The 27,886-nt window shown below is 68.2% G+C and overlaps 11 protein-coding genes across 11 annotated transcripts in view; 3 read left to right on the plus strand and 8 right to left on the minus strand.

The window, feature by feature from the left end:
- RHOBADRAFT_31704 (uncharacterized protein) overlaps positions 1 to 604 on the minus strand; it is a gene marked incomplete at both ends in the record, with an annotated part of 2,909 nt that extends 2,305 nt beyond the window's left edge. The window contains 2 exons of the mRNA XM_018412987.1: positions 123 to 244; positions 316 to 604. Of these exons, the coding sequence (XP_018271370.1) occupies positions 123 to 244; positions 316 to 604 (411 nt within the window). The remainder of the gene's footprint in view (positions 1 to 122; positions 245 to 315) is intronic.
- A 622-nt stretch (positions 605 to 1,226) lies between these two features.
- Positions 1,227 to 1,668, plus strand: RHOBADRAFT_14433 (uncharacterized protein; the record flags this gene model as incomplete). Its single annotated transcript, XM_018412203.1, has 2 exons — positions 1,227 to 1,341; positions 1,433 to 1,668. Coding segments are annotated over 2 exons (351 nt in total), but the record flags the coding sequence as incomplete, so codon positions are not given.
- Positions 1,669 to 2,962: 1,294 nt separating this feature from the next.
- On the plus strand, positions 2,963 to 4,355 carry RHOBADRAFT_66394 (uncharacterized protein). Its single transcript, XM_018418956.1, has 4 exons — positions 2,963 to 3,028; positions 3,094 to 3,297; positions 3,415 to 3,511; positions 3,615 to 4,355. Exons 1-4 carry the CDS (start codon positions 2,976 to 2,978, stop codon positions 4,311 to 4,313), a joined length of 1,053 nt encoding a protein of 350 aa, XP_018271372.1. The 5' UTR covers positions 2,963 to 2,975; the 3' UTR covers positions 4,314 to 4,355.
- Positions 4,356 to 4,776: 421 nt separating this feature from the next.
- Positions 4,777 to 5,213, minus strand: RHOBADRAFT_43829 (uncharacterized protein; the record flags this gene model as incomplete). Its single annotated transcript, XM_018414299.1, has 3 exons — positions 4,777 to 4,904; positions 4,974 to 5,063; positions 5,153 to 5,213. The coding sequence occupies 3 exons, from the start codon at positions 5,211 to 5,213 to the stop codon at positions 4,777 to 4,779; spliced, it is 279 nt and encodes a 92-aa protein (XP_018271373.1).
- Positions 5,214 to 8,762: 3,549 nt separating this feature from the next.
- RHOBADRAFT_53318 (uncharacterized protein) lies at positions 8,763 to 11,936 on the minus strand (the record flags this gene model as incomplete). The annotated part of the gene is made up of 7 exons (XM_018416776.1): positions 8,763 to 10,070; positions 10,146 to 10,325; positions 10,427 to 11,372; positions 11,487 to 11,593; positions 11,689 to 11,710; positions 11,783 to 11,847; positions 11,925 to 11,936. 7 exons carry the CDS (start codon positions 11,934 to 11,936, stop codon positions 8,763 to 8,765), a joined length of 2,640 nt encoding a protein of 879 aa, XP_018271374.1.
- A 97-nt stretch (positions 11,937 to 12,033) lies between these two features.
- RHOBADRAFT_43832 (uncharacterized protein) lies at positions 12,034 to 12,703 on the minus strand (the record flags this gene model as incomplete). Its single annotated transcript, XM_018414300.1, has 4 exons — positions 12,034 to 12,076; positions 12,258 to 12,355; positions 12,435 to 12,548; positions 12,662 to 12,703. The coding sequence occupies 4 exons, from the start codon at positions 12,701 to 12,703 to the stop codon at positions 12,034 to 12,036; spliced, it is 297 nt and encodes a 98-aa protein (XP_018271375.1).
- A 451-nt stretch (positions 12,704 to 13,154) lies between these two features.
- On the minus strand, positions 13,155 to 14,927 carry RHOBADRAFT_53319 (glycosyltransferase family 64 protein; the record flags this gene model as incomplete). The annotated part of the gene is made up of 3 exons (XM_018416777.1): positions 13,155 to 14,032; positions 14,120 to 14,667; positions 14,767 to 14,927. 3 exons carry the CDS (start codon positions 14,925 to 14,927, stop codon positions 13,191 to 13,193), a joined length of 1,551 nt encoding a protein of 516 aa, XP_018271376.1. The 3' UTR covers positions 13,155 to 13,190.
- A 2,146-nt stretch (positions 14,928 to 17,073) lies between these two features.
- On the minus strand, positions 17,074 to 20,061 carry RHOBADRAFT_31705 (uncharacterized protein; the record flags this gene model as incomplete). Its single annotated transcript, XM_018412988.1, has 9 exons — positions 17,074 to 17,227; positions 17,631 to 17,719; positions 17,782 to 18,435; positions 18,499 to 19,182; positions 19,258 to 19,415; positions 19,494 to 19,568; positions 19,637 to 19,662; positions 19,748 to 19,965; positions 20,041 to 20,061. The coding sequence occupies 9 exons, from the start codon at positions 20,059 to 20,061 to the stop codon at positions 17,074 to 17,076; spliced, it is 2,079 nt and encodes a 692-aa protein (XP_018271377.1).
- Positions 20,062 to 21,119: 1,058 nt separating this feature from the next.
- RHOBADRAFT_14779 (uncharacterized protein) lies at positions 21,120 to 22,604 on the minus strand (the record flags this gene model as incomplete). The annotated part of the gene is made up of 5 exons (XM_018412219.1): positions 21,120 to 21,237; positions 21,360 to 21,778; positions 21,863 to 22,061; positions 22,143 to 22,225; positions 22,305 to 22,604. 5 exons carry the CDS (start codon positions 22,602 to 22,604, stop codon positions 21,120 to 21,122), a joined length of 1,119 nt encoding a protein of 372 aa, XP_018271378.1.
- A 167-nt stretch (positions 22,605 to 22,771) lies between these two features.
- Positions 22,772 to 24,533, minus strand: RHOBADRAFT_53321 (uncharacterized protein). The gene is made up of 7 exons (XM_018416778.1): positions 24,254 to 24,533; positions 24,061 to 24,175; positions 23,888 to 23,992; positions 23,483 to 23,824; positions 23,354 to 23,416; positions 23,029 to 23,257; positions 22,772 to 22,936 (listed from the first exon to the last, which is right to left on the minus strand). Exons 1-7 carry the CDS (start codon positions 24,369 to 24,371, stop codon positions 22,838 to 22,840), a joined length of 1,071 nt encoding a protein of 356 aa, XP_018271379.1. The 5' UTR covers positions 24,372 to 24,533; the 3' UTR covers positions 22,772 to 22,837.
- Positions 24,534 to 25,360: 827 nt separating this feature from the next.
- RHOBADRAFT_43836 (uncharacterized protein) lies at positions 25,361 to 27,856 on the plus strand (the record flags this gene model as incomplete). The annotated part of the gene is made up of 8 exons (XM_018414301.1): positions 25,361 to 25,673; positions 26,151 to 26,211; positions 26,297 to 26,390; positions 26,472 to 26,672; positions 26,769 to 26,922; positions 27,039 to 27,409; positions 27,489 to 27,667; positions 27,745 to 27,856. 8 exons carry the CDS (start codon positions 25,361 to 25,363, stop codon positions 27,854 to 27,856), a joined length of 1,485 nt encoding a protein of 494 aa, XP_018271380.1.
- Between the last annotated feature and the right edge of the window lie 30 nt (positions 27,857 to 27,886).

A 27,886-nucleotide genomic window follows, 5' to 3' on the forward strand; every position in this document is an offset into this window, starting at 1 on the left:
GTCACAACCCACATCTAACAATGACAACCACAAAAGCTCCCGGTGGGCTCCCCTGCCTCCTGCTCAGCCCGGAACCCCCCCCCCCCCCTTTTTGGGGGGGGGGGGGGGGAGCGAGGACGCACCTTCATCATCTCGGCGCTCATTTCCCGCATCGTGCCGGCGAGTTGCGGGAGCTGGACGAGGGCGTTGGACGCCTTCATAATGTCGGTCGACGCCTGGAGCGTGCCTGTCACCTTGACCATGGCTGCGTGTCACGTTCGAGTCAGTTCTCGCTGTCCTTGAGAGAGTGGCGCAGAGAGGGGGGGGAGGACGGACCGAGTTGGTGGCCGAGCTGCATGTTGATCGAGTTGAGCTGGGCCTTGGACGTCAACATGCGCTGCTTCTGGCGATTGCTGCGCACGACCTCCCTCGCGAGCAACTTGGCGTTCTTGGTGTCGCCCTTTTGCGCGAGGCGCTTGACGTCGCCCTTTACTTTGGTCGCGGCCGAGTCGAGGGCGTGGATCTCGCGGTCGAGCGCGCGCTGCTCCTTCTTGAGCTGCTGCTGCCACTTGCGGACTTTTTCTTGCGGCGTCGGGCCCCACAGGAAGCGGCTGACGGACTGCATCGCGGGTGCGGGTGCGGGGCGGGGGGTTGAGCGCGAGAGATGAGGATGGAGGAGGGGGGAGGGGGGCGAGGGTCGAGAGGTGAGTTGGGCGAGATGGGGGGAGCGGGTGGGCTTGAGGCGGGCGATGAGGGTGTGTGGTGGTGCTGCACCGACGAGCAGGTGCTCACAGCGAGAGCGAGGCTGTGGCTCTGGCGAGAGGGAGAGCGACGGTCCCAGGTGGAGCGGCGGCTTCGGGTCCGGCCCAGTCTCCCCTCTGCTCTCACCAACGAGCGAGAGCCATGCTCGACCTCGCACAACAGCGACCACCACCACCACCCTCTCGCGCCGAGCCGCCCCGCCTCGCCGTCGACGTGCGCCAACGCCGCCTCGTCGTCGCCGCCTTCTGGGCCGCCATCCTCGTCGGCCTCCCCCTGTGGTGGACCACGACCTCGCTCGAGCGCAAACCGCTCCCAGAGCACCGCATCCACGACTGGGCCGAGCGCTGGCACGAGCGGATACCTCGCGCGACGACGACCGCGGTGGGCGACTCGGCAGGTGCGTCGACTGGTCCTCTCCGTTGTCTGTGCGGCTCGACCAGAGCCTCGACTGACATGGATGACGGTTCCGAGGCACAGACGAAGCCGACTCGCGCGTCGTCAAGTACTCGCCGCACATCAAGCTCGTCTTCAGCCTCCTCAACCAGGACTCGGCCGCAGGCGGCGCCGTCCTGTCGTGGAACGCCCACGAGCTCCTCTCTCGTGCGTCCCCCTCTCCCTTCCTCGTGCATCTCGGCCCCCGTCGCGCCTGCCCGCCCGCAGACTGACGCACCCGTCGCGATGACCCGCGCAGGCCACATCCGCCCGCTCCTGTCGTCGCTCGCGCCGCTCCACAACTTTACGGTCGAAACCCAGGTGCAGTACTTTGCGCCTCTCGCGGTCCCTGTCCATCGCGAGCAAGGGCGCGAGGGGGCGCACGTCGAGGAGCACGACCTGCGCGCGTTTGTCAACAACGCCGCTTGGAACCTGGGTCCGTCCTCGCCCTCTCCCTCTCTCTCCTCGAAGACGCGCATGGAGTACGATGACTGACTCGCCTCTCTCGCTCTCGCAGCATCTGGCGACACGCTCGACCCTGTGCTGCACTTTCTCCTCTTTGTCCCGAGCCCGGAGAACCGGCCGCTCCGCATCCACGACTCGGGTGCGTCCTCCTTTCCCCCCCCCCCCCCCCTTCTCTCGAGCGACCGGGACTGACAGGGAAACCCTCTTTCAGACGGCGCAGAGACGACCCCCGGCCTTCATCACGCCCCAACGCGGCGGCGTCGTCATCCTGAACCCTCCCGCCTCCTCGCCGGCCGCACCTCCTCTCGCCCTCTCGCCCGCCGACTTTGCGCCCTCGTTCCGCCTCTTTGCCGCTCAGCTCCGCACCCTCCTCGGCGTCTCGCCTTCCCCTTCCCCTTCCCCTCTCGCGTCGCCCCGCACCGTCACCCCCACCACCACCGCCGAGCACGACGCCCTCGTGCGGCGCCGGCTGCGCGAGGCGGCGCACGACAGCGTCGACTCGCTCGAGGCGCTCGTGACGCTCGCGCGGCGGATCCCCAATATGCGCATCTCGCGCGAGGTGCAGGCCAGGGTCGGGCGCGCGCTCGAGGCCCTCGAGGCGGTGCGTCCCTCGTCCGCTCTCCCTCTCTTGGGCCTCGTCGTCCCGGCATGCGCGTCTCGCCACTCACGCACGCACTGACTCTTCTTGCCGTGGCGCTCGCGCACAGGCCTCGCTCTCCTCGTCCACCTCGCCCGCGACCGCGCTCTTGCACGCCGCTGTCGCGCAGCGTCTCGCGGCCGAGGCCTACTTTGACCCGTCGATGCTCGCGCTCCTGTACTTTCCCGACGAGCACAAGTACGCCGTGTACACGCCCTTGTTTGGGCCCGTCGCGGTGCCCCTCGTGGTGGCGCTGCTGAGGGAGGTGAGGGAGTGGCGGGCGGGGAGGAGGGGAAGGGCGAAGAGGGAGGAGGACGAGGGGGAGGAGGGGGAGGCGCAGAAGAGGGAGGGGGACGGAGAGACGGGCGAGGTCGGCTGAGAGGTGCAACGACTAACAGTGCAGCCGGACTGGGGCAGGCGAGGAGAGCACGGCGCTCGCCGACCGCGAGGAGGCTCGAGAGCGCGCCGTTCCGACTCACTCGCGCTCTCGTTCCCGTGAGGCTCACACGGCCGCCTCGAGAGCAGCTCGTAGCAGTGGCACCCAGTCTTTGCGCGCCCACGAGAGAGAGGGAGAGAGCCGCTGCCTGCACCGCCTCTTCGCACCGGCCAAGCTCGACCTCGACTCTCTCCCCCACCTCTTGTCGAGCTCCCTCTCTCCCACCACCTGCCGCTCCGCACCCGCTGCGTCGAGCCTCTCAGCATGCCTCACAAGCGCGCCAAGCGCTCCATCCGTCTCGACCGCGCCAACCACCAGTTGCGTCCCCTCTCTCATCTCATCTCCCCCGTTCCCTCCTGACCCCCGGCTCCCACGCACGCAGGGGCCACGACCTCGCGCCGACGGCCGCCGACTCGCTGCTGCCCATCATCCGCACCCAGTGGGACGGCTCGCCCCTCGAGGGCGGCGACAAGCCCGCCGAGCCCCGAGCAGGCGCAAAGGCGGCCGGCAACAACAAGCGGCGCAAGAAGGGCGGCGCGGGTAACGGGGCCGACGAGATGGCCGGTGCGAGCAAGTCGGCGTTCAGGTGCGCCCCCCTCCCCTCTCTCTCTCTCTCTGTGTTCCGCTCTCGGGACTCGGTGGCACGGTGGGCGACGAGAATGGCGCGCTGATGGACGACGAGTCGCGGCGCCGCCGCTCGCAGGGTCATTAACGCCGTCAAGCTGCGCGAGGAGTACCACGCGGCCAAGAAGCGCAAGCTCGAGGACGAGACCAAGGGCAAGAACCCGAACCAGCACAAGGTGCGCCTCCCCCTCTCTCTCTCTCTCTCTCTCTCTCTCTCTGTCTCTTCTCCTCGAGCAGCGCAAAGCTAACCCCGCTCTCGCGCCCCCCAAACTCTCGCAGAAACCGCCTGCCGCCATGACGCCGCTCCCGTACGAGTCGCTCGGGTCGTTCAACCGGCGCGTCGAGCAAGAGATGCGCGGCACGGTGCGCTCGGCGATCCAGCAGGCGGGCTCGACGGCCCAGAAGCGCAAGGACCGCAAGGGCAAGAAGAAGGCCGACGACGGCGAGGACGGCGAGGCGGGCGAGCAGGACGACGAGGTCGACGAGGGCCCGGTCAAGCGCGGTCGCGACGGCAAGCCGCTGCGCAAGGCGCCCAAGGCGACGCCGGACGAGGCGCGCGACCCGTTTGCCAAGAAGCCTCGCGCCGCCACTGCCGGGTCGGACGACGACGACGACGAAGATGCGGGCCGCAACCGCTCGGGCCGCACCGAGTTCGAGACGGTGTCGCAGCGCCGTCGCATCGGCGACGTGGTGCAGGCCCCGCCGACGCTCGCCGACCCGGCGCGCCGCGGCCTCATGCACAAGGTGCTCGGGCCAGGGGGCGCCGCTGCGTGCGGTACGACGAGCGAGGGCCCGGGCGTCGTGCGTCTCAAGGGCGCCGGCGCGGGCAAGGGCGGCGTCGAGGCGCCCGTCGGCAGCTCGAGGCTGCCGATCAACCCGGCCATGAAGGCGCTGCTCGACCAGGAGCGCGAGCGCGCCGTGCGCATGTACCGCGAGCTCAAGGAGAAGCGCGAGCAGGCCAAGCATGGCAGCGCCTGAGTCGCCTCTCTGCATCTCGAGGAGCTCGCTCTCGTTTTCTCTCGTGCGTCCTGGGTCCGTGCGAGAGAGAGAGAGAAAGTGCGTTTCGTCCTAAGCATGCGGAGAGAACAGGAGAACTACAGCAACAGGGAAAGGGGAGACGACGACGGCGAGGGTGCGAGGGAAAGAGGCGCGGGCTGCATCGCGGCGCTCACTCGTCCGCCTGCTTCTTCTTCTTCTTGTCCTCCTTCTTCGGGAGGAGGGCCTGGTTGATGTGCGGGAGGACCTGCGCGCGACGAGGGACGACGAGGTCAGGGCTTGGTCGCTGGGTGCGAGGGGAGGGACGAGGCGAGGTCGACTTGCTCCGGCTGCAGCCGCGACGGACGAGGAGCGAGAGTCAGTCACGGCGCAGAGAGATAGAGAGAGAGTGGTGAAACCTTAAAAGCTTTAAAAGCCTTATATATTCTTTTTTTTCTTATAAAACTTAATCGTTGCGGATCGCGAGCTGGAGGTGGCGCGGCGTGATGCGGCCCTTCTTGTTGTCGCGCGCCGCGTTGCCGGCGAGCTCGAGGACCTCGGCGGCGAGGTACTCGAGGACGGCGGCGAGGTAGACTGTGTGGGCGGCCGAGGTCAACTCGGGTGAGGGAGAGAGGGAGAGTGGGAAAGGGCGAGTCGACGCACTGGGAGCGCCGGCGCCGATGCGGGGAGCGTAGGCGCCCTTGCGGAGGAAGCGGTGGATACGGCCGACAGGGAACAGCACGCCCGCCTTGGCTGCGAGCGGGCGAGGCGGTCGACGCGATGTCAACGAGGCGCCTCGCCGCCCCGAGGTCAAAAGGGGAGAGAGAGAGGGGTGGACGCACTCGAGCGCGAGGGCCGCGTCGTCTTGTCGCCGTTCTTGCCGCCCGAGGACTTGCCGACCATGTTGAACGCGAGAGGGTGGTGCTGGGGAGGAGGAGGTGAAGAGGGCGACGGCTGCGAGGGGGAACGGGGGAGGAGGAGGATGCCGAGCGAGTCAGTGAGACGAATCTCGTGGGGGAGAGAGGCTGAGTGCGAGGGAGAAGCTCACCTGGGTGGAACGAGGTGGGTCGAGCGAGATGACGAGTGAGGAGAAGGAAGGGGAGAGGCGAAAGTGCGGCGGCGCGCTCCTCGCTTCGGCGCTTCCTTCCCCCGCTCGCCTCGTGCACACACTCTGTCAGCCTGCACACTCGAGGTCTGGTATACTCGTGAGTGCACGCGGATCTGAGAGCAAACGCTGCGCATGCAGGTCTTTGTGACGAGGAGGAGGCGACAATCGTCTCGACTTGCGAAGGTCGACTTCCAGTCTTTGCGCGCTCGCCTGCGCTACCTCTCGCCTGCAACGGTAGCAGCAGACTCGAGCTATCGCGAAGCCATCTAGGCGCACGAAACGGCGAGACACGAGCGGTGCCGACGAACGGACGACGCTCGCGCCCCTCGGCTCCTCTCCGACTTGCGCGGACACTCCGAAGCGAGCTGCCCGGTGTCCGCTGAGCTGCTCTCGTCTGGCTCTTCCTCTCGAGCTCTTGTCTGTGTCAACGAGCATGTTCTGGCGGTCGATCCCTCGAGCCATCGACGTCCTCGCCCGCCCCGACAACGACGACCCGCCAGCTCGACCGCCTCGTCCCGGTCGCCCACCTCGACCCGACAAGGCCGCCGCGCTCTCAGAATACTATGACGGTCGTGCGAGCGACGATGACGACCGGCGGCCGACTGCTCGAGAGGCGCCGCGTCCTGCTCGCTCCAGTTCGCGGCCGCCGACCTTGCGGCAAGCGGTCCAGGAGGTGATCGACGACGAGCGCAAGCGGCACCACTCGCACGAGACGATGGGCGACGTCGTACTCGCCGCCATGCGGCAGGAGGACCGCAAGGGCGGGCTCGCGAGGCTCGTCGCCCGGCGCAAGAGCGTCGTCGGCCTGTTCCGCAAAGGCGACGGGCGAGTTCGACGCGACGAGCTCGAGGGCGCTGCCGCCGTGAGCGGCCGACGAGCTCATGAAGCGTCGAGCGAGGACGACGAGTCGGACCTGGACGACGTCAAGCCCGCGCCGCCGTCGTTCTCGCCGCCTCGACCTCGACCCGTTCCTCCTCCTGGACCAGTTCCGCCTCGGCCGGCCCCGTACCGCTCCTCAACACGTGTCGACCAGTACCAGGAGCCGTATTGCGCGCGTCGCCCGCCATCTCCAGCCCGTCAGTCGACCTTTGTCGCTCAGGCGCGCGATTCGCCTTCTCGAGGAGGCTCGTGCGCTCGCCTTCCGCCGCCGCACCCACCCGTCGCGCCGACCTACCCGTCGAGCCCGGACCCGTATCTCGACGTCCTCGAGCGAAGCGCCTACCGCGACGTCGACCCGGACGACTCGAGCGAGGCGTCGTCGACTCGGTCGTCCTCGCTTTCGGTGTCAAGCAGCTCGGCACGGTCTTCGCTCGAGACGGGCCCGTCCTTTGTCCATCGGGTACCTCCCGCATCTGCCTACACTGGGCTCGTCAACCTCGGCAACACGTGCTACCTGTCGGCCGTCTTGCAAGCTCTCGTCGCGACGGACGCGCTCGCGGACTTCTTCTCGAGTGCGTCGCCGCCCTTTCTCCCTCCTCTGCCTTGATCCCGTCCTGACCTCGCTTCTATCTACAGATGACAGCTATCGGGACGAGATCAACACGACGAGCCGGCTCGGCTTGCGAGGAGCGTTGGCCAAGGTACGTCCTCCTCATTTTCGCTCGAGGGTGAGGGCGCCACTGATTCTTTCTCTTGCGCACACAGAGCTTTGCCCGCCTCGTTCAGGTCATGAGAGGCGGCGAGTACCGCTCGGCGTCGCCCGTACAGCTTCGCGTGCGTCTCGCTCTCCCTCTTTCCCCTCGTCGAGCCCCTCCCGACGACTCACCTCGTCTCTCACGCAGGACACGATCGGCCGCCTGTCGGACCGCTTCCTTGAGCCGACGCAGCAAGACGCACACGAGGTCCTCCTCACGCTCCTCGACGGCCTGCACGAGGACCTGAACCTCGTCGTCGAGCCGCCGCCGCCGCGCATCGTCTCGCCCGAGCGTGAGGCACAGCTCGAGCGTCTACCCGAGGTCGTCGCCGCCGACCAGGAGTGGGAGCAGTACCGCGCGAGGAACGACTCGATCGTGATCGACCTGTTCCAAGGTGCGTCGTCGCTCGCCCTCGCGCTGTCCTCGACTTTTGGGAAGGTCGACGACTTACGCGTCTGTGTCCTACGTACAGGGTTCCTGCGCAACCGCATGGAGTGCATGCACTGCCAGACGACGTCGACGACCTTCAGCCCCCTGCAGACGCTCTCGCTCTCGATCCCGGCGCCGCGTTCGCCAACTCGGCCCGTGTCGCTCTCGCAATGCATCGACGCGTTCCTCGCCGAGGAGATCCTGAACGGCGACAACGCGTGGTGCGTGCTTATCCCGCGCTCCTGATGGAGCGTGAGCTCACCGCGACACTGGCGCGCGCAGGCACTGCCCCTCGTGCCGCACCTTCCGCTCGACCTCGAAGCGCTTCTCGGTCGCGCGCCTGCCCCAGATCCTGTGAGTCTCTCTCGTCTCTGTCATCTCTCTCGACGTGCAGAGACTGACCCGAGGTCGTTCTGTCGCAGTATCATCCACCTCAAGCGCTTCGACCCGCTCGCGCACAAGCTCTCGACGCGAGTCGCCTTGCCGCTCGAGCCCCTCCCACTCGGTCACCTCCTGCCGCCGCTCGCGCTCGACTCGCCTTACCACCTCAACGCGCCGCACGAGCCCGAGACGACGTACGAGATGTACGCGGCGGTGAACCACCATGGCGAGGACGGCAGCGGGCACTGTGCGTCCTGCTCTTCCTCTCTCTCTCTCTCTCTCTCGCCTCCTCCTCTCTGTCTCTTTGAGCTATGCGCACCACTGACACACACCTTCTCGCTCGCAGACACGACCCTCCTGCGCGAGCCCTCGCCTCCCTCCTCCCGCCCCGACGCCCCGCCCTCCTTCGTCCTCCTCGACGACGAGAAAGTCGACCCTCTCTCGAGCCCGGGTGCCCAAGCCGCCGCCCTGCGCGACGCCGAGACGACGGCGTACTTGCTCTTTTTGCGGGGCTGTATTGCGGACTTCTTCTGCTGCAAGACGGCGAGGGGAGATGTGGACCCGAGAGAAGAGAGAGAGAGGGAAGAAAGTGCGCGCGAGAGAGATAGGGGCAGGGAGGAGGACAGGACGAAATGACGAGAGGGGACATCGAGGGATAGAGAAGGTTGCAGACGAGGAGAGAGGTTGGAAAAGAAGGAGGGAGGACGGCCAACAGGAGGGGTTTTTGGGGGGGCGAGAGGTAACGAGCACGCCGAGCTATGTACTGGCGGACAACGATGATGACGACGTGCTGACGAGGACGAGAGGAGAAAGGGCGAGAGGAGAAAGGGCGAAAGGGCGAGTCGGGGGAAGGCGGAACGGCGTGACGATGAAAGAGCGAAGACGACGGCGACGGCGTGTTCACGTCGTCGGGTCCTCGGCGAACATGTCGTTGTTGAGGAACGTGTCAAAGTCGAGGCCCGAGAACATGTCGTCGCCGCCGCTGACGCCAAACTGAAGCGACGAGTCGCCGCTCGGGCCTCCTCCTCCACCGTTGACGTCGACGGACGACGACGACGGCGGCAGTGGCGGTGGCGGCGCGAGCTGCTGCGACGGTGGAGGGAGGGGCGTCGATGTGGCCGAGAGGGGCTGTTGCTGCTGCTGCTGCGTCGAGAACGGCCGCCCTGGGCCGCCCATGTCGCCTTGACCCGGCCCGCCGCCGCCGCTGCCCATCTGCATCTGCATGTGCTGCTGCTGAGCCGGCGACATGGCGTGCGGGTCGGGACCTTGTGGCGGTGGCGGCGGAGGACCGCCGGCCATGGACGGCGAGAAGTGCTGCATCGGGCCCGGGCCGCCGGCGGGCGACATGTGGTGGTTCGACATGGCCGACGCGGGTCGGCTCAGGTTGCCGTTGCCGTTGACCATGCCCGGGTGCTGCTGCTGCCCGGGATGACCTGGACCGCCGCCGCCGCCGCCGTTGATGCCCATCGACGAGCCGTCGACGCCGTTGCCGCCAAGGTACTGCTGCTGGTGGTGCTGCTGCTGCTGTTGCTGCTGCTGCTGGAGCTGGTAGTTCCTCGGCGGCGGCGGCTGCATCATGCCCGACGGGCTCGGGCTCGGCCGGTACGGGCCCGCCGGGTCCTGGCCGTACATGCCGCCTCCTGGCGCCTGCGGCAGCGAGCCGGGCGCAGGGCTGCCCGCGCCGAGCGCCTGCTCCCACGCCGGCGTGCCCGGGTCGTCCTCGCCGCCGCCGCCGCCGCCGCCGCCGCGAGTCCCAGGCCGGGGCCGCTTCCTCGTGCGCGGCGACGGGTCCTCGACCGGCCCTCCTCCCGCTCCTCCTGCTCCTGCGCCCGGCCCCCCGGCACGCTTGGCCCCGAGGCCGTTCGTGCCCGGCGGGCCCTTGGCGCCGACCTGCTGCGGCTTCTTGCCGGCGCGGGAGGGCGGCGGCTGGGCGAGCGGGAGCGGCGGCGGCTGGGCAAACTCGTGGGCCGGTGACGAGTGCATGCCGTGCTGCTGCTGCTGCTGCTGCTGCTGCAGGCCGGGAGGAGGGGGAGCGGGAGGGATCTGCATGTGGGCGACGTGCGGCGTCGAGTAGGGCGACGAGGTGTAGGCGGGCGAGGCGGGCGAGCCGGCGTTGGGCGGACCGCCTTGCTGCTGCGCGTACTGCATCATGCGCTGCTGCTGCTGCTGCTGCTGCTGCTGCTGCTGAGCCTGCTGCTGCTGCTGCTGCTGTTGGCGGGCAGGGCGACGTCGTCAGGACCTGGCGGAACGAGGAGAAGGAGGAAGGGAGGACAGTCGACGCACAAAGTACATCCTCGCCTGCGGGTCCGACGGCATGCGCTGCGGCATAGGCGCCCGGCCCTGCATCATCATCATCTGCTGCTGTTGCTGCTGCTGCTGATGCTGAGGCAGGCCCTGCCGCATCGCCGGGTTCTGGCTCGGCGGGAGCGCGCCCATGCGCCGCATCTGCGCAGCGATGGCGGCCTGTTGCAGGGACACACGACGCTGTCAGTGTCCGTCCTGACGAGGCGACAGACGAGGGACAGAGGGAGAGAGAGATAGAGAAGAGAAAGAGGAGGACGCACATGCTCCTCGTTGGCGAGCGACTCGGGGTCCCTCCCCGCAAGCCCAACCGCCGCCATGGCCGCCTGGAACGCCGGGTTCATGCCGCCGCCGCCGCCACCCTGCTGCCCCTGTCCCTGCGGCTGCTCGTGCCCGCCGCCGCCGCCGCGCCCGTTGGCGTACGGGTGGCTCGCCGGCACGAGCTGCGGCGAGCCGTGCACGCTCGACGAGGGCCCGTCGCCGTGCGGCGGCGGCGGCGGCGGCGCGTGGCCCGGGTGCGGCTGCTGCTGGGCCGAGAGCGGCGCCGCGTGGCCGTAAGGCGCCTGCTGCTGCTGCTGAGGGTGCGGCGACGGCTGCTGCTGCTGCTGCGGCGGGAGCCCGCCCTGCATCTGGCGCTGCTGGAGCTGCTGCGGCGGCGGTGGACCCTGCCCGGGCGGGTAGCCCTGCTCGCCGGGCCCTCCTCCTCCTCCGCCAGGCCCGCCCGGCGAGCCCGCCGCCGCCGCGCCCGCCCCCGAGGCCGACGGCGCGAGCTGGCGCATGCCCGCCTGGCCCTGGAGCTGCTGGACGCGTCCGCGCTGCTGCATCTGCGACTGGAGCTCCTGCTGCTCGAGGACGTGCATCTGGCCGTACGCCGCTCGCGGTGGCCCTCCCGCTCCTCCTCCTCCTGCTCCTGCTGCGCCGCCGTGCGGCTGCTGCTGCTGCTGCTGCTGGAGCTGCTGCGGGTGCTGCCCGTACGGCGACGCCGACGCCGCCGCCGAGCCCGACACGCCGCGCGACGGGTGCGCGAGCGAGCGCGGGAGCGTCATGCTCGGCGGTGCGCCCATGCCCGCGCCCGGGCCAGGAGCGACCGTGACGGTGTACGGCTCGCGTTTGGCGCGCATGGCGTCGACGTAGGCGTCGGCGTTCGGGTTGCGCGGGCCCGATTTCTGCGAGCGCGCGATGAAGACGTCCCAGAAGACGGACCACCACCTGCGGGCGGGCGGGTGCCGGTGCGGTGCGGGGTCGAGCGGGTGTCAGTGCATGGTTGGGCCGGGCTGGAAGGAGAGAGGAGGAGGGGGGAAGAGAGGGAACGAGAGGACGCACTCGTAGAGGAGGCCTTGGGGCGCCTCGATCGGCGGACCGGCCCACGCCGCCTCGTCGATGCCGGCTTCTTGCGCGAACCGTGTCGCCGCCTCGGTCCAGCCGCGCTTCTGCGAGCGGGGGAGGAGAGAGGAGGTGGGTCAGGGCGTTGGTCGTTGGCTGAGAAGGAGGGTTGAGGGGGGAGCTCGTAGGGCCGAGGGCGCACAATCATGTAGTCGTAGGTGTAGCTGCGTCGGGTAGGGCGACAAGTCAGTGTCGTGCTCGACGAGGGAGACTCGAGAGGGAGAGCTGGGACGCACGAATGCAAGGTCGAGTCGCCCTCCCAGCGGTACGCCGGCTGGCCTGCGGGGGCCGGCGGTCTTGGCTGCGCGTCGGCGAGAGCGGGTCAGCGACGGCTGGAGAGACGACGAGAGAAGGTGCAGCGAGAGGTTCGAGACGGACCTGCTGAGCCATGGCCGCCAGTATGGAGCGAGACGAGGTCGAGGAGGAGGAGGAGGGGCGGGCGCCGGGGTGGAGCCGAGACGGGGGTGGGCGGACAGCTCGAGGGGGACTAGTTGCGCCGTTGGGCAGTCGACGAGGTGGCGTAGTCGGTCCTGCGCACGTTGACGAGGCTGTCAGCTCTGCCGTTCGCTCATCTCGAAGCTGTGCTCCCCCCTTCCCCCGTGTCGACCACCTCGAGCGGGCGCACAGGGCGGGGTCCGTCCCCAGCTCAGCGCCGGCTTGAGCGACCGCGGTTCTGCGAGCCGGACCATCGAGAGAGGGCAAGGGACGCACCTGGTTCTCGAGGTGCATGTTGGGTCGGAATCGGGCGAGCGCGAACGTCTGGCCATCGAGCGACACGTGAGCTCGATAGCGCGCGAGTTTTCCGAGACCTGCAGAGCGCTCGTCGAGTCGGTCAGAGAGGGGCTCGAGGACGAGAGGAGAGAGAGAGAAAGAGAGAGTGGGCCGCACCTCGGCGACGACCATGTACTCATCGAACGAGGGGAACCCGACGATGTTGTCGAACAGGACCTTCTTGTTCGAGTAGAAGTAGTCGCAGACGACGAGCCGAAGCGGGTTGTTGTTCTGATACACGAGAGCGTTACGAACCCTTCTTGTCGCGGTAGCTCTGGCAGAAGATGACCTTATCGTCGATGCGCACAGTTTCGGGGGGTCCCCAGAGGAACACGCGCACGTACTCGTCGAGCTTGCTCCAGTTGAAGTAGGTTGTCCTTGTTCATGCAGGCGGCGGCGCGGCACGCCGTCGAGTCCGAGTCGCTCCCCTCCTACCCCTGCCGCCCCGCCGCACCCGCACCCACACGCGCCCCCGCCCCCGCCGCCCCGTTGCACCCGCCCAACAGCCCCCCCCACCTCCCCTTCCTCTCCCTCTCTCTCCACCCCTTCCCGCACGCGCCCCTCTCGCACCTCTCGGCAGCGTCCCCCTCGCCCGTCGTCGGCACCTCGAAGCGGCCCAACGGCAAGAAGCGCAAGCGCGGGCGCGGGCGCGGTGAGGAGGAGGAGGCCGAGCGCGGGAGGCAAGAGGCCGAGGGCGGGTGGGCGTGCGTCGTGAGGGTTGGGGGCCGAGAGCGGGAGGGCGTGCGGGAGGGGGAGGGAGAGGGGGAGGGGGAGGGAGGGGAGAGCGGGCGAGAGTGGCACTTGTGGGAGGGGCAGTAGAGCTGGGCGAGGCGCGGGTTCTGTGAAAACTGGTTGCACAGAGAGGAGGTCCTTCTACAGCTCGTCGTGCCCTCCTGCTCGCCGCGAGGCGTGCTCCTGCTCGTCGTCGTCGTCGTCCTCGAACAGGGTCGGCTCCTCGACGACCTCGCCCAGGAACTCGCCCTCGTCGTCCTCCTCCGCCGCTGCCGCCGGCGAGTCGTCGATGCCCTCGAGCCCAGCCTCGGCGAGCGCCTCGTTGAGCTCGGCCATGAGCTCGTCAATCTCGTCTTCGCTCATGTCGTCGAGCATCATGCCAAACTCCTCGTGCTCGGCGAGGTCCTCGGCGCTCAGCGGCGCCCAGTCGTCGCCCGCACCCTCGCCTCGCTCCCGCTCCCGCTCCTGCTCGCCCTCGTCGCCCTCGTCGACCGCGTCCTGCGCCGGCGCAGGCACGTACGCCGCCGCCTCGGGCGTCTCCCACGCCTCGCCGCGCAACAGCCACCGCGAGTGGTCCTCGACGTCCTGGCTCGCGCTCGTCGACGTGCGCACGAGCGGGTAGAACGGCGACGGCGACGGCTCTGCTGCTGCTGCTGCTGGCGCAAACGCAGAAAAGTGCGCAAAGTAGTGCGACAGGCACTGGCGGCGCTGGTCAAAGTGGCCGGCGGCGGGCAGGCCGGCCGCGGCGTCGATGGCGGCGTCGGGTGCGGGCAGGTCGGTGTCGCCGTCGGTGGAGGAGGGAGACGAGGTCGAGGGAGGAGGGACGATGTCGTTGCCGTCGGCGTCGACGGCGACAGAACCGCGGTTGAAGAGGCCGTCGCCGCCAATCGTGCGCAGGGGCGTCTTGGGTTGGAGGAGGAGCGGCGGCTGGCCCGTGAGGTTCGACACGAGGTAGTTGATGAGCAGGTCGTCGCAGTTGAACACTGTTGCCCGTGCGCGCGAGAGGGTGAGCGTCTGGCAGCGAGAGAGAGAGGGAGAGGAAGGGAGAGAGGGGGAAAGAGCGGGCGCACCTTGGTCGACATAGTCCCGCAGGCCGCGCATCTCAACCGAGTCCTCCCAGTACTTGTGCAGCCACTCCTTGCGGAGCCACGCGGCGTTGCTGAGCACCATCGAGTACGTCTTGCGCGGGCGGACGACGTACTTGACCTCGCCGTCGACCTTGTCGTAGTCGCGCGCCGAGAAGCCGACGAGCCGGCCTGGCGCGTCGGGCGCACCGTTGACCTCGAGGAACTGCTGGTAGCCCCACTCGATCGCGTTGCGCTGCAGGACGACGTCGTCGTCGAGAATCATGACGGCGTCGGTGTAGACCTCGGTGTCCCAGTCGACGAGGGGCCGGAATCGCTCGTTCATGCTGTTGCGCTCGCTCTTGCGGACCGAGACGACGACGCCCGAGGTCGAGTACTGCTCGAGCGAGGTCGCGTTGAGAAAGTCGGGCAGGTCGACGCCGACGTTCTGCCACACGATGACGATGTGTCGCAGCGACGGCGGCGGCTGGGTCGTGAGGTGCTTGATCAAGGGCGAAAGGTTGGCGTCGCGCTTGTAGGTCGCGATCATCATCCTGTTGCGGGCGGGCGAGCGGGCGGTCAGCTTCTCGTCAAGGGCGAGTGTGGGGGACGAAGGAGAAGGGGGAGTGAGGGAGAGGGAGATGGGGACGCACGTGAAGCCCTCGGCAGGATCAATGCTGAGCTCGACAGTCGGCCTGCCCTCGCGGTCGACCTCGCCCGACTGGACCTTGACGCGAGAGGCGCCGGCGAGGAGGGTCGAGATGACGCCGACGAGGAGGGCCAGGAGCGGCGCGCGCGGCAGGTGAACGCGCATGGCTCGGGCTCTGCGAGGGGCGGGCGAGAGTGGCGCAAGCTTTCGAGCTGCGAGCGAGGGTGGACAGAGCAAGAGAGTTGAGGAGGGTGATGAGATTGGGTCGGTTGGCGCGCCTCCCCTCAGGCTGTGGTCACTCCTCTCTCCTCCTTCCTCCTTCCTCCCCTCTCTCTCTCTCTGTCTGCACGACCGCGCCCGTCCTCGCCGTATTTCTCTCTGGTCGACGCCGACACCGACACCCTCTCCTCGCCCTTCGACTACACCCTCCCGTCACTCACTCGCAGGCACGGCGGGATCCGGGTTCCGCAGACGGTCGACTGCCTGCAGGGCATCATCAACATCGTCCCGCTTCAGCTGCTCTCCTACCACATGGCCGTCGCAAAGGGCTGCAACGTCGACATGCCCAGGAACTTGGCTAAGAGTGTGACAGTCGAGTAGCGACTTGGCCCCCTTTTTGTGTACTCTCCCTCCCTCCCTCTCTCTCTCTTCCACGGACATTGAATCTCGCAGGGCTCTTCTTAGTCTCTCTACGCGTTTGCGCGCGTTCGGCGGTGCGAGAGAGAGAGAGCGGAAGCGGGAGCGGGCGGGCGGGCGAGCGTGAAAGTGAGAGGATCCGGGCGCGCCGGGCGCATTGGCAAGGTGCGGCGCAGGTCACCCAGTGTGCGCCCCTTCGAGCATCTAGCGGCGTGCGCGCGAGATAGAGCGAGCGAGAGAGCGTCGCAAAGGGCAACCGAGTGGCAAAAAATCGCGCGAGAATGTCGGCGCCGGTTGCGAGGGAGCCGCACCGAGGCGGTCTCTTTCGGGCCGGCAAGCCCTCGAGCCTCTCGCGTTCCCGTCGACGTGGCGTTTCGTCTGAAGAGAGAGTCGATGAGACGGCGAGTGTCCGAGGCGGAGCAACTTGAGAAGGTCGATGTTGGGAAGGCAGAGTGCGACGAGCGAAAAAGAAGAGAGCACGAGGTCGACGTCCGAGTCAGCTCGACGTGAAACAGCTGACGAGGACTGACAAGCAAGGTGGAGGATTCCGCTGGCGAGAGTGCGAGGGTGGCAGCAAAACGAAAGGGGCGACTGGTGACGAGTCCGGGCGCTTCGGATGCTCCCTCGCGCTCTTGGCTGGGCCAGCGAGTCGAGAGTCTTTCCGCGAAGAGCGGCGAAGCGGGAGGGCCGCTCACTGCAAGGCGAGGTCTGAGCGAGGCGGGAAAGCCACGAGCAGGGCGACGTCCGGGCGCGCTCGACGTTCTCACGTCCTGCGCACTTCTTCTGAGAGCTCTCTGACGCGATGCACGAGCGTGAGCCGCGAGGCCAACCTTGGTCCACGAGGCTGCGTGAGAGAGGCTCGAGAGCGGCAGAGAGCGGACGGGCGCCGCCTCGCTAGCACGCTTTCGAACACTCCTGATTGCTGCGGTTCAGCCTGACCTTGTCGATGAGAGTAAGGCGTCGCCCCAACCCAAGCGTGCGCCCGTGCGTCGTCGCGACGCGGGCGGAATGCGAGCGAACGCAAGTCGGACGACTAGTTTGAATCAGAATCTCGAGGATTGGGGAGAGGCGGCGTAGCGACGCTGTCAGGGACGAGGACAGGAGCCAGATCGCTGTCCGCTTCGCGAACGTCGGCGCCTGAGCATCACGAGTAGACGCGAAGCTCGACTCGTCGAAAGTCGAGCAGGCCTGAGCGCTGAGCAAAGCCGCGCGTGTAGCTCTTCCAGCGCACGCTCGCGGGCGCAGAAGTGCAGCCTCTCACGGACAAGCGTGCAGGCTTGCTCTCGCGGGAGCAGAGAGGTGGCTGCAGCTGGAGCCGGCCGTCGACGACGGCACACCGAGCAAGTGGGCGCGCACCTGTCGCCTCCTCGGCGGCAACGGCCGGCCTGCGAGCGCCTCACTCGGCCCGGCCAGAGCGAGAGGGCGGTCTGCGCGTCGTGTCCGACGGGTCGAAGCCGCGCCACAGTCCCTTGCCACTGCCAATGCGCCCGGCGCGCCCGGATCCTCTCACTTTCACGCTCGCCCGCCCGCCCGCTCCCGCTTCCGCTCTCTCTCTCTCGCACCGCCGAACGCGCGCAAACGCGTAGAGAGACTAAGAAGAGCCCTGCGAGATTCAATGTCCGTGGAAGAGAGAGAGAGGGAGGGAGGGAGAGTACACAAAAAGGGGGCCAAGTCGCTACTCGACTGTCACACTCTTAGCCAAGTTCCTGGGCATGTCGACGTTGCAGCCCTTTGCGACGGCCATGTGGTAGGAGAGCAGCTGAAGCGGGACGATGTTGATGATGCCCTGCAGGCAGTCGACCGTCTGCGGAACCCGGATCACGCCGTGCCTGCGAGTGAGTGACGGGAGGGTGTAGTCGAAGGGCGAGGAGAGGGTGTCGGTGTCGGCGTCGACCAGAGAGAAATACGGCGAGGACGGGCGCGGTCGTGCAGACAGAGAGAGAGAGAGGGGAGGAAGGAAGGAGGGGAGGGAGGAGGGAGGAGAGGGAGGAGAGAAGAGCGGGTCAGTGTCGATTCGCCGCACGGGCGTCCTCACGACGACCGAGGATGTAAAAAGGCGCACCTGCAGCGAGGCGACGACCAAGACGAGCGGGAAACGAGGGGGAGAGCAAGGTAGGAGGGGAGAGAGAGAGGGCGAGGAGAGAGGAGGGGAGAGAGATGGAGAGGTCAGTGTCGCCTCGCCCGCCCACCTTCTCAAGATGCGCCCTGACGACCGAGGAATGAGGGGCGCACTTGGAGTCGTCGAGGTTGCGGTCCGTGTCGTTGGCGATGATGAGGGGCTTGCCGCCACGCGCAATGACCTGCTCGAGCGCCGAGCGGACCTGCGAGGGGAGCGAGGGCGGTGAGTGACGAGGTCCCGCGAGAGACACACGCCGGGACGCACCTTGGGGTAGATTGAGTCCTGGGTCATGACGAGGATGACGGGCATCTGCTCGTCGATGAGGGCGAGCGGGCCGTGCTTGAGCTCGCCGGCGAGGAGGCCCTCGGCGGCGACGTAGCACAGCTCCTTGATCTTGAGGGCCGCCTCGAGGCACGTCGCGTACTGGTAGCCGCGCCCCATGATGAGGAGCGACGTCTGCTTGGCGAGCATGGGCGCGAGCGACTGGAACTCGGAGTCGTGCTGGAGGATGGCGCGGATCTGGCCGGGCAAGTCGTGCAGGCCGTCGATGATGGCGTTGCGGCGCGCCGTCATCGACGTGCGGTCCTCGGCGAGCTGGATCGCCATCATGAGGAGCGCAATGTACTGCGACGTGTAGGCCTTGGTCGACGCGACGCCAATCTCGGGGCCGGCGTTGACGTGGATGCCGCAGTGCGACTCGCGCGAGATGGTCGAGCCGACGACGTTGACGACGCCGACGCACAGCGCGCCGCGCTCGAGGCAGTAGCGCATGGCGAGGATCGTGTCGGCCGTCTCGCCCGACTGCGACACGTACACGCACACGTCGTCGCGGAAGATGGGCGTCTTGCGGTCGAGGAAGTCGGACGCGAGCTCGACCGACACCGGGATCTCGGTCAGCTCCTCAAAGATGGAGCGAGTCTGTACCGGAAAGGCGAGTCAGTCTCGGGCGCCTGGACGAGGGCAAAGAGAGAGAGGACGCACCGCGAGGCACGAGTGGTACGAGGTGCCGCAGGCGACAAAGATGAGGCGACGGCAGCGGCGGATGACGTGGAGGTAGGCCTGGAGGCCGCCGAGCGTGATCGTGTGCGTGTCAAAGTTGACGCGGCCGCGCATCGTGTTGACGACCGACTCGGGCTGTTCGTAGATCTCCTTTTGCATGAAGTGGTCAAACGAGCCCTTCATGATGGCGGCGAGCTCGATCTCGAGCGTCTCGATGGCGCGGATGGTCGACACGGTGCCATCGTTCTTGCGCAGGCGGTGAATGTGGAACTCGCCCTCGGCGATGTGGGCAATGTCGTCGTCCTCGAGGTACAGGACGCGCTTGGTGTGCTCGACGATGGCCGACGCGTCCGACGCGATGAAGAACTCGATCGGCTGGGGCATGCCGTCCTCGGACAGGAACGCGCGCGACTGGCTGCGCACGAGCTTGCCGCCGTGCGGGTTGGCCGCCGAGGGGACGCCGAGCAGGCCGTTGGCGGCACCGGGCGCCGCACCCTCCTCGAGCGCCTTGTCGGCGTCGGCCGCGCCGGCAAACTCGACGTCGACAAAGTCGACCTTGAGCTTCTTCTCCGTCTTGACGCCGATCAGGACGGGCGAGCCTCGGCGCGCGACGACGATCTCGTCCGGGTAGTGGATCGACTTGAACACGAACGCGAACGCGCCCTCCTGCAGGACAGGCCTAAGGGTCAGTGCCCCGGTCCGAGCACGCGAGGAAAGAGGTAGAGAGGGAGGGGGACGCACGAGCTCCATGATGACGCTCTTGATCAAGGCCGTGAAGCTGATCTGCTTGCCCTTCTGCGAGTCGAACAGGTACTTGGTGAGGACGGCGGCGACCTCGGTGTCGGTGTCGGTCTCGAACTTGTAGCCGCGCTTCTCGAGGACGAGGCGGAGCTCCTTGTCTGCGCGCAGGCGACGGGCTCGAGGTCAGGGTGCGCCGAGGGGGGAGGAGGCAGCACAGAGAGAGCGAGAGCACGCACAGTTGGTGATGATGCCGTTGTGGACGACAGTGAACTCATTGCGCGCGTCAGACTTGTGGGGGTGGCAGTTGGTGACTGTACGAGGGTCGACGAGGTCAGTTCGCGCACGTCCCCTCGCTCATCGAGGCGAGAGTGGGACGTACCGGACGGGACACCGTGCGTGGCCCAGCTGCACGAGAGACGGGGAGAGAGGCATGTGAGCTCGCCGTACGAGAGAACCGCGAGGTGAGGGGGCGGGGAGAGCGAGGACGCACCGAGTGTGGGCGATGGACGTCTGGCTGACGTAGCTCTTGTCCATGTCGATGTCGGCGTTCATGGCCTTCTCCTTGAGCATGCGCACCTTGCCGACCTCCTTGAAGATGAGCGGCTCCATCGGGTCGTCGCCCTCGATCTCGAGGCCGGCCGAGTCGTACCCGCGGTACTCCATGCGCTGCAGGCCGTTGACGAGCGTCTCGAGGACGAAGCGGCGGTCCTGCGACGGCGAATCGGGCGCGTCAGTGAGGCTCGCGCCGGAAGAGAGAGAGAGAGAGGGAGGGTCGACGCACACGCTCGCAGAGGAACGAGGCATACGCGAAGATGCCGCACCTGCGTGGGCAAAGGGAGGGTCAGGTCGGATACGCGAGTGCTCAGAGGGGAAGAGGTGGGACGCACATGATGAACGAGAGGTGCTAGGCGAGCTGCGGCGCGAGGAGGGGAGAGGACGAGGTCAGCGTCAACGGCTCGTGCGGCGCTCCTGGAATCTTGAACGGGCAGAGTAGCCCTGCGGGCCCACGTAGCGCGCTCGGCGCCTCCCCTTGCCGCCGCCGTCGCCGACGCACCCGCCTCGCCGTCCGCGTCGGCGGGGTGTGCGTCCTCCCGCCGACAGCGCCGGCCGCCGGCCCTCTAAACCCTCGAGCGCGTGCCCATCGAGCCCAGAGCACTCTGCAGAGCCCCTCGCGGCAGTCCACCGACGCGCAAGGCGCCGTGCCCGCCCCCTTGCCGGTCCTCCCACCGAGCGCAGATCCCTCGCCGCGCGCGCTCGACAGCCCGGGCGCTGCGGCTCCGACCTCGCCTGGACCTCCAACGGCCCCCGACCGAGCACTGCGAGACCCCGACGACCGCGCCCAGGCGTGTCGTGGCCGCGAGCGCGGAATCGCCGTTGAGCGACTCGGGGGGAACAGGCGAGGGCGGGCTGAGCTCTGGGCGGTGCACGCTCGCGAGCGCGCGAGGGGCGAGCGCGCGAGGTTGCGAGATCGTGCGAGATCGCGGGAAAGGTGGCCCTCACCTGGTGGGCTGGTGGGGGAAGAGAAGGCGAGGAGGAGGAGGGATTCGCGGCGAGGGGGGCGAGGGGCGCGAGGTGCGAGGACGACGAGGCGCGGGCGGACGTCGAGGGAAGAGGGCTGGCTCGGTGGGTGCGGTGGGGCGGGCTGACGGGTGGATGTGCAGTAGCAAGCTGGCTAGCGAGGGAGCGGGTGCGCAAGCAAGAGAGTGAGGGAGGTCGTTCAACCGAGCCTCGTCCTCCTCTCGGCGACGGACAAGAACCACAGGCGCGTGTCGCCGTCTCAGCTTTACTCCCGGGCGCCGCTCTCCGACAAGCCTCTGAGCACGTCCAAAGGGGGTATGTTGCACTGCGTCTAGAGGACCCGCTCAAAACTGGCCCTTCTGCTCGGGCACCGTAAAGGGGAGCTTGCCCGTCGCGAGGCCCGCCTGGATCTGCCGCAGGCACACGCTCTCCATCTCGCGCTGCGTCTCGACCGTCAACGTGCTGCGAGAGGGCGAGAGAGAGAGAGAGAGAGAGAGGGAGAGGAGAGGGAGAGGGGAACGGGCGCAGGTAGGTCAGTCTCACTCGGTGGACGCTCGTGCGAGGGAGCGAGACGGTCGACGCACCCGACGTGCGGCAGCAAGAACGCCTTGGTCCCCTCAAGCCGCAGCAAGCCCTCGTGGACCTTGGGCTCGTCCTCGTACACGTCGAGCCCGCACGCTGCAATCTCGCCCGCCTCGAGCGCGTCGACGAGCGCCGCCTCGTCGACGACGCCGCCCCTCGCCGTATTGATCAACACGCCCGTCGGCTTCATGCGCTTGAACTGCGGGGTCGACATCGTGTGCTTGGTGTGGGCGTTGAGCGGCAGGTTGAGCGACACGACGTCCGAGGTCGACAAGAGCTCGTCGAGCGACGACAGGTACGTCGCGCCGTCCTCGAGCGCGGGCGAGAGCTGGTTCCGGTTGTGGTACACGACCGTCATGCCGATCGCGCGGGCGCGCTTGGCAAACGCTCGCCCGATGCCGCCCATGCCGACGATGCCGAGCTGCGCGCGCTCTCGAGCCCCATTAGCTCGACTCGCTCTGCGTCCACCTCGCTCGACAGACAGACAGGGAGAGGAGGGACGCACGACCTTGCCCTCGGGGTCGTGGCTCATCTCGAGCCCGGCGTTAAACTTGCCCGCGCGCAAGTTGGCCTGCGCGACGTTGAACTGGCGCAGGGCGCCGAGCAGGAGGAACAGCGCCGTGTCGGCCGTCGCGCCGTCGACCGCGACGGGCACGTTCGACACCTGGATGCGCCGGTCGGTGCACGCCTGGACGTTGATCTGGCTGTGCGCGAGAGGAGTGCAGAGGTGAGCGGGCGAGCCGTGGGGCGGGGGCGCGAGGCGTGCGGGGGAAGGCAGGACGCACTCGTAGCCGGCGCCGTTGTGCGCGATAAACTGGAGCGACCTTGGCAGCGCCTCGACGAGTTCCGGGTCGAGCAGGCCCGTGACCTGCGCGGAGCCGGAAGAGAGAGAGGGTCAGCGTCTTCTGGCTTGGTCGAGTCGTGACGGGGAGAGCGGCCAGGCGCACCTTGGTCGACGCGCCCTTGAAGTGTCGGTAGATCGCCTCGACGCCGTCGTACTTGCCCGCCCGGCAGTCGGCGAGGAACTCTGCTCGCGACGAGCTGGCGAGAGTCTGCGTGGGGAAGTCGGTCAGCGCGGCTCCAGCAGGGGAGAGCGGGAGGACAGGGGAGCGCACAACGACATCCCACGAGGCCGAGAGCTGCTTGAGGAGCGGCGTCGCGAGGTGGATCGGGTCGGCGAGGAGGACCTTGGGCGACGACGCTGATGAGGACGGCGACGAGGGCGAGTCGAGGGCGACGGGGGCCATGCTGAACGTGCGGCGGGATGCGGCTGGTATGGAGCGAAGCAGAGTGCGCCCGAGCATGGTCGTGCGAGAGCCGGGCGAGCGAGATAACGAGCAGGACACGAGCCGTCGGCTCAAGCGGTTGCCGCGGACTCGCGCGGAGTGGAGCCCAACCTGGACCTGGGGCGCTCAAGTGCGACGCAGACTGCTCGTTACAGTACAACCATAGAGCTACAAGGCGAGGCAGAATCGGCTCCTCAGGCGACCACAGGACGCACGCTCCGCTCGGCCTGCGCAGCCGAGAAGCGCCAGTACTCGCGCCGGATCGGGTCGTACTCGACGAGCGAGCGGAACAGCTGCACGACGAGGACGACGACGACGGACAAGGGGGCTCGAGTCAGTCGGCGACGTACTCCGAGAAGAGGAGGCGGGGGAGAGGGGGACGCACCTCTGCCGCCTCGCGCGCCTTGGTCTCGCGCTCGTCCCGCGCCCGGCTCTCCTCCTGAGCGTCCTGCGCCGCCGCGTCGGCGAGGAACTCGATGGCGAGGAAGGCGGGCAGCTCGGCCTTGTCCGACACGGGCGGCTCGGTGGGCGGCATCGACGAGGGCGTGTTGAGCGCGAGCGGGGTGACGAAGGGCGAGAGGGACGAGAGGGGGAGCGAGAGACGGGCGAGGATACTGTGGAAGACGAGGAGTGTGAGCAGGCGGTCAGAAACAAGGATCTGCAGCCTGTCGGGGGCAACAGGCTTGGAGAAGCTCGACGAGGAGGCTCACCCTCGAAGGTAGTTCCACGCTGACGGGTTGTTGGGCGACAAGGCAAGCTTCTCCTTGACGTACCTGTACGTCGGCGACGAGTCAGTGACCGACGAACGAGGGCCGAAGGAAGGAAGGGGGAGGACGCACCGGATCTCCCTCTCGCCCGCCTCGTCGCCGCCATTGCCGCTCTCGAACGCGACAAAGAACCGGTGGTTCCACGCCGAGTTGTTGCGCACGTCGCTGTCGAGCAGCCCCTCGACGTACTCGAGCTCGCCGGTCCAAACGCGCTCGACCTCCTGTCGCCGCTCGTCGCTCTGCGCCGAGAGGACGTCCGGCGCGACCGAGCGGTCGGCCCAGAAATGGCACAGGACCCACTGGCGGTAGGCCCACGTGTGGTAGTTCTTCTCGTCGATCGAGAGCGCCTTGGCGGTGAACTCGAGCTCGCGCGAGGGGTCGTCGAGCGCGAGGACGATCGTGCGGCGGTGCTGCCTGCGAGCGTGGGGGAGGTCAGGCCCGTGTCTCGCTCGCAGTGAGGGGAAGAGCTAGACGCACCAGACCTGGTACGACTTGAGGTGGTACTTGACGAGCTGGTCGAGGAGGTCGAGCTCGTCGGTCATGCTCGACTGGAGCGCGAGGAGCGTGTCGGCGCGGTACTTCCTGCAGGGTTCCGGCCGCGAGGTCAGAGCCACGCTCTCAATGCCGAGGGAGGAAGAGGCGGGGCGCACCAGACCGAGTAGTGGCCAGGGTTAAGACGGATGATCCACTGAGTGACCTCGAGCGTGCGCTCCGACTTCTCGCCCTTCTTGACGAGCGCACGGAACGTGTCCATGCAGTCGCGGTCTGCTCGCAGGTCAAGGTGTCAGTCGTGATTCCGAGATTGCGGGAGCCGGGAGAGAGAGAGAGAGAGCGAGGACGGACACATCTCGTCGTAGGCGATGGGGACGAGGCAGTTGGGCGCGTCATCTTGCGGGACCGGTGCGAGGTCGGCGTAGGAGTCCTTCTTGGCCCAGGGGACGTAGGTCTCTGCCGTGGCCATGGTTGCTGTGGTTGTGCGAGGCGAGTGTGGAGTTGGAACGAGGCGATGCACCGAGGCGGGCCGGGTGTGCGAGAAGACGAGCGGCGGCGCGAGGGAGCTGGTAGCTCGATCTGGAGGTACGGACACAGGTAGTGCAGGTGGTAGAGCTGCAAGAGGGCGCTGGTGAAGCGTGAGAGCGGACAAAGGAGCTCGGCGGGCAAGGGGAACAAAGGAGCGCTGCCTACTCGGCTCAGAGTGCTGGTCTGGCTGGATAGAGCTGATGATGGTCGTATTGTAGATGCAATCACGCGTAGTACAAAATCCTTTGAGCGAGAGCGACAGCCTCGAAGCCGGGTCGACGAGGACGAGGAGGAACCTGACCTCGTCCGACTCTCGACGACTGCAAGCATGAGTGAGCTCGCCTGTCTGCCCTGCCCTCACCAGTGAACGCGAGCTGACCCTGCCTGTGTCCCCGTCCACAGCCGAGGAGTGCGTCGTCCTCATCGCTCCGTGTCGTCGGCTGTCGACGAGCTGCTCACCTCTCCCTCTCTCCGGCCTTGGTCTCGACTTTGCAGCTTTGGAACGGACGTCAAGCCGACCGGTGAGCCACAGCCTCTCCCTACAGCGACCGAGCCCTCGCCCCGCACCTCGAAGAGCCGGACGCTGACCTCCTCTCCTCCCACCTCGCCGTGCAGAGCTCGACGATGCGGTTAGTTCACGTCTGACCTCCTCTCTGGGTTCCTGGACGCGGTCGTCTGGAGCGGAGGACCCTGCCGAGCGTGACCAGCCTCGCGCGAGGACGGCGCCGGTCAAGGGCGATCCGACCACGGCCCACCCTTCGTGCAACCGACACTGACCTTGCGCACCATCCATTCCTCGTTCCGCAACAGCCCCGCGACCGCCAGCGCTCGCGCTCGCGCTCTCGCTCCCCTCCTCCCCGCCGCCGCTCCCCTTCCCCTCGCCGCCGCTCCCCCTCGCCGCGCCGCTCGCGCAGCCCCGCCGCCCGCCGCATGGACACCGACGACCGCGAGCCGCAGCAGCCGCAGCAGCGTGCGCGCTCGCGCAGCCGCGAGCGTTCGCGCAGCCGCGACCGCTCGGAGCGCGACGACCGCCGCGGCAGCGAGCCGCACCGCCCGGCGCCGCACCACGGCCACGGCCACGGTGGCGGCCGCGGCGCGTTCGTCAACCCGATGCAGAAGGCCATGTCGCGCGAGGTGGCGGCCAACGAGGCGGCCAAGCGCAGCAGGAAAGAGTGCAGGGTCTACGTCGGCAACCTCGCGTTCGGCGTCAAGTGGAACGACCTCAAGGACTTTATGCGCGAGGGTGGGTCTGGGTTCTCTGTTTCGTCTCGGGGCGGGCCAGGGCGGGAGCGAGGGCGAGGGCGGGGCAGGCGGCGACGGCGTCGAGGAGCGGCGGGTTGAGGTGGACGCCCGACTCGGCGCTCGAGCCTCTCTTGAGCCGGCGCACCTCGCCGCTCAGGGTCGTCGTCCATCCCTTCCCGCCTCGGTGCGAGACGGTATACGTGTGGGCGGGAGCAGGTCAAGAGTTGAGGGTCAGCAGCAGCCTCGGGATCTGAGCGAGAACGCGGTATTGATGGATGGCTCGGTTTTCTCTCCTCGTTGGACACGGCGCGGCGGCGGTCTTCCTCCTTCCTTCCACCTCTCCGACGTCCTCCATCTGCCGCCATCGGCCTCGTCATCCTCTCGCCTCGACCACATCCCCCTCCCAACCACCTCGACTCGACCTCTCTCTCGGCCCCTCGACTCGACCGACCCGGCCTGCACCCGCCGCGCCCTACAGCTGGCAACGTCGTCTTCTCCGAGATCCTCCTCCTGCCCAACGGCATGTCCAAGGGCTGCGGGTCCGTCCACTCCTCGACCCTCCTTTCCCCCTTCGCTCGTGCCGCAAACCTCGTCCTGACGCCGCTCTCTCCCTCGGTCTCACAGCGTCGTCGAGTTCAGCCAGCCGGAAGAGGCGCAGCGCGCCATCCGCGAGCTGAACGACCAGCAGCTGCTCGGCCGCCCCGTCTTTGTCCGCGAGGTGCGCCCACCTCTCCCCCTCCCTCTTTCCCCCTCTCGGCCGGTCCCGACATAGCTACTGACGCTCGTCTCTCTCGCACAGGACCGCGAGGAGTCGGCCAAGTACGGCGCGGCGGCCATCTCGGGCCGCGCGGGCTACATGGGCCCGGGCGCGTTTGCCGGCGGCGCTCGTGGAGGGTTCGGCGGTGGCTTCGGCGGCCGGGGCGGGTTCGGCGGCGTTGCTCCTGGGTTCGGCGGGCCTGTTGCCGGTGGCGGATCGGGACGGCACCTTTTCGTCCAGGGCGTGCGTCGTCGCCCCTCTCTCTCTCTCTGTCCCTCCCTCCTCCTCGCTCGCCGAGGACCGCGCACTGACCTCGTTGGCCGTCCCACTCGCTCGCAGCTCCCCTTCACGGTTGGCTGGCAGGACCTCAAGGACCTGTTCCGCGCGGCGGGCAGCATCATCCGCGCCGACGTCAAGATGAACCCGGACGGCTCGCACTCGGGCACGGGCACCGTCATCTACGAGACGCAGCAGGACGCTCAAACGGCCATCGGTGCGTCCCCTCGTCCTCCTGTCCCTGGTGCTCTGCGCTCGTCCGGATGGGCGAGCGGGAGCTGCGTCCATGCACGAGCGCGAGCGACTCCTGACTCTGCCTTCTTCTGCGCGCAGACATGTACAACGGCTTCCCGCTCGACGTCGGCGGGCAGCAGTCGGTCCTCGAGGTCCGCCACGACCGCTTCCCGCTCGCGTTCGCCGGCGGTGCGCGCGGCGGCTTTGGCGGCGCCCGCGGTGGGTTCGGCGGCGGATTCGGCGGGCGCGGCGGGTTCGGCGGCGCGGCCCCGTTCGGCGGCGGCATGGCCCCGGGCTTTGGGGCGCCGGGAGTGTACGGCGCGTACGGTGCGGCGGCGGCGGGAGGTGGGTTTGGCGCCGGCGGGTTCGGCGCGCAGGGCATGGGCGGCGGGTTTGCGGGCTTGCCGACGGGCCCGGCGGCGGGCGTGGCCCACATGCTGCCGCCGTCGCACCAGCTCTTTGTCCGCAACGTGCGTCCCGACTTCCTCTCTCTCTCCATCGGCCTCGTCGCGATGAGCGTTTTCTGACGGCCGGCCTTCTGTCGCGCAGCTTCCCTGGTCGACCTCGAACGAGGACCTCGTCGAGCTGTTCGCGACGTGCGGCACGGTCACCAACGCCGAGGTCCTGTTCGAGCACGGGCGCAGCAAGGGCTCGGGCGTCGTCGAGCTCGGCAGCGTCGACGAGGCGACGACGGCCAAGGAGCGCTTCAACGGCTACCTGTACGGCGGGTGCGTCTCCTTCCCTCTCTCTCTCTCGCGTCCTTCTCGAGCCTGTCCTGATGTACCCTCTCCGCCTTGCCGCACAGCCGCCCGCTCGCCATCGACTACAACCAGCGCCCGCACGCCTTTGCGGCCGTCGTCGCCGCTCCCGTCGCCGACTACGGCGAGGCCGGCCTCGACGGCGTCGCGCCCGTCTGAGTCGCGGCGTACATGCCCCCGGATCTGCAA

This window comes from Rhodotorula graminis, assembly GCF_001329695.1.
Source record: "Rhodotorula graminis WP1 unplaced genomic scaffold RHOBAscaffold_6, whole genome shotgun sequence".
Classification (NCBI taxonomy): Eukaryota; Fungi; Basidiomycota; class Microbotryomycetes; order Sporidiobolales; family Sporidiobolaceae; genus Rhodotorula; species Rhodotorula graminis.

Bases quoted from the DNA above. Each gene is read 5' to 3' on its own strand.
- RHOBADRAFT_53321 (XM_018416778.1), bottom strand. From the start codon at position 24,371: ATGGCCACGGCAGAGACCTACGTCCCCTGGGCCAAGAAGGACTCCTAC. The intron at 24,176-24,253 runs GTCCGTCCTCGC...ACCTGCGAGCAG, and splicing joins CATCGCCTACGACGAGATGT to ACCGCGACTGCATGGACACG. The intron at 23,258-23,353 runs GTGAGCCTCCTC...CGTCTTCCACAG, and splicing joins GCGTGGAACTACCTTCGAGG to TATCCTCGCCCGTCTCTCGC.
- RHOBADRAFT_66394 (XM_018418956.1), top strand. From the start codon at position 2,976: ATGCCTCACAAGCGCGCCAAGCGCTCCATCCGTCTCGACCGCGCCAAC. The intron at 3,298-3,414 runs GTGCGCCCCCCT...CGCCGCTCGCAG, and splicing joins GCGAGCAAGTCGGCGTTCAG to GGTCATTAACGCCGTCAAGC. The intron at 3,512-3,614 runs GTGCGCCTCCCC...AAACTCTCGCAG, and splicing joins AGAACCCGAACCAGCACAAG to AAACCGCCTGCCGCCATGAC.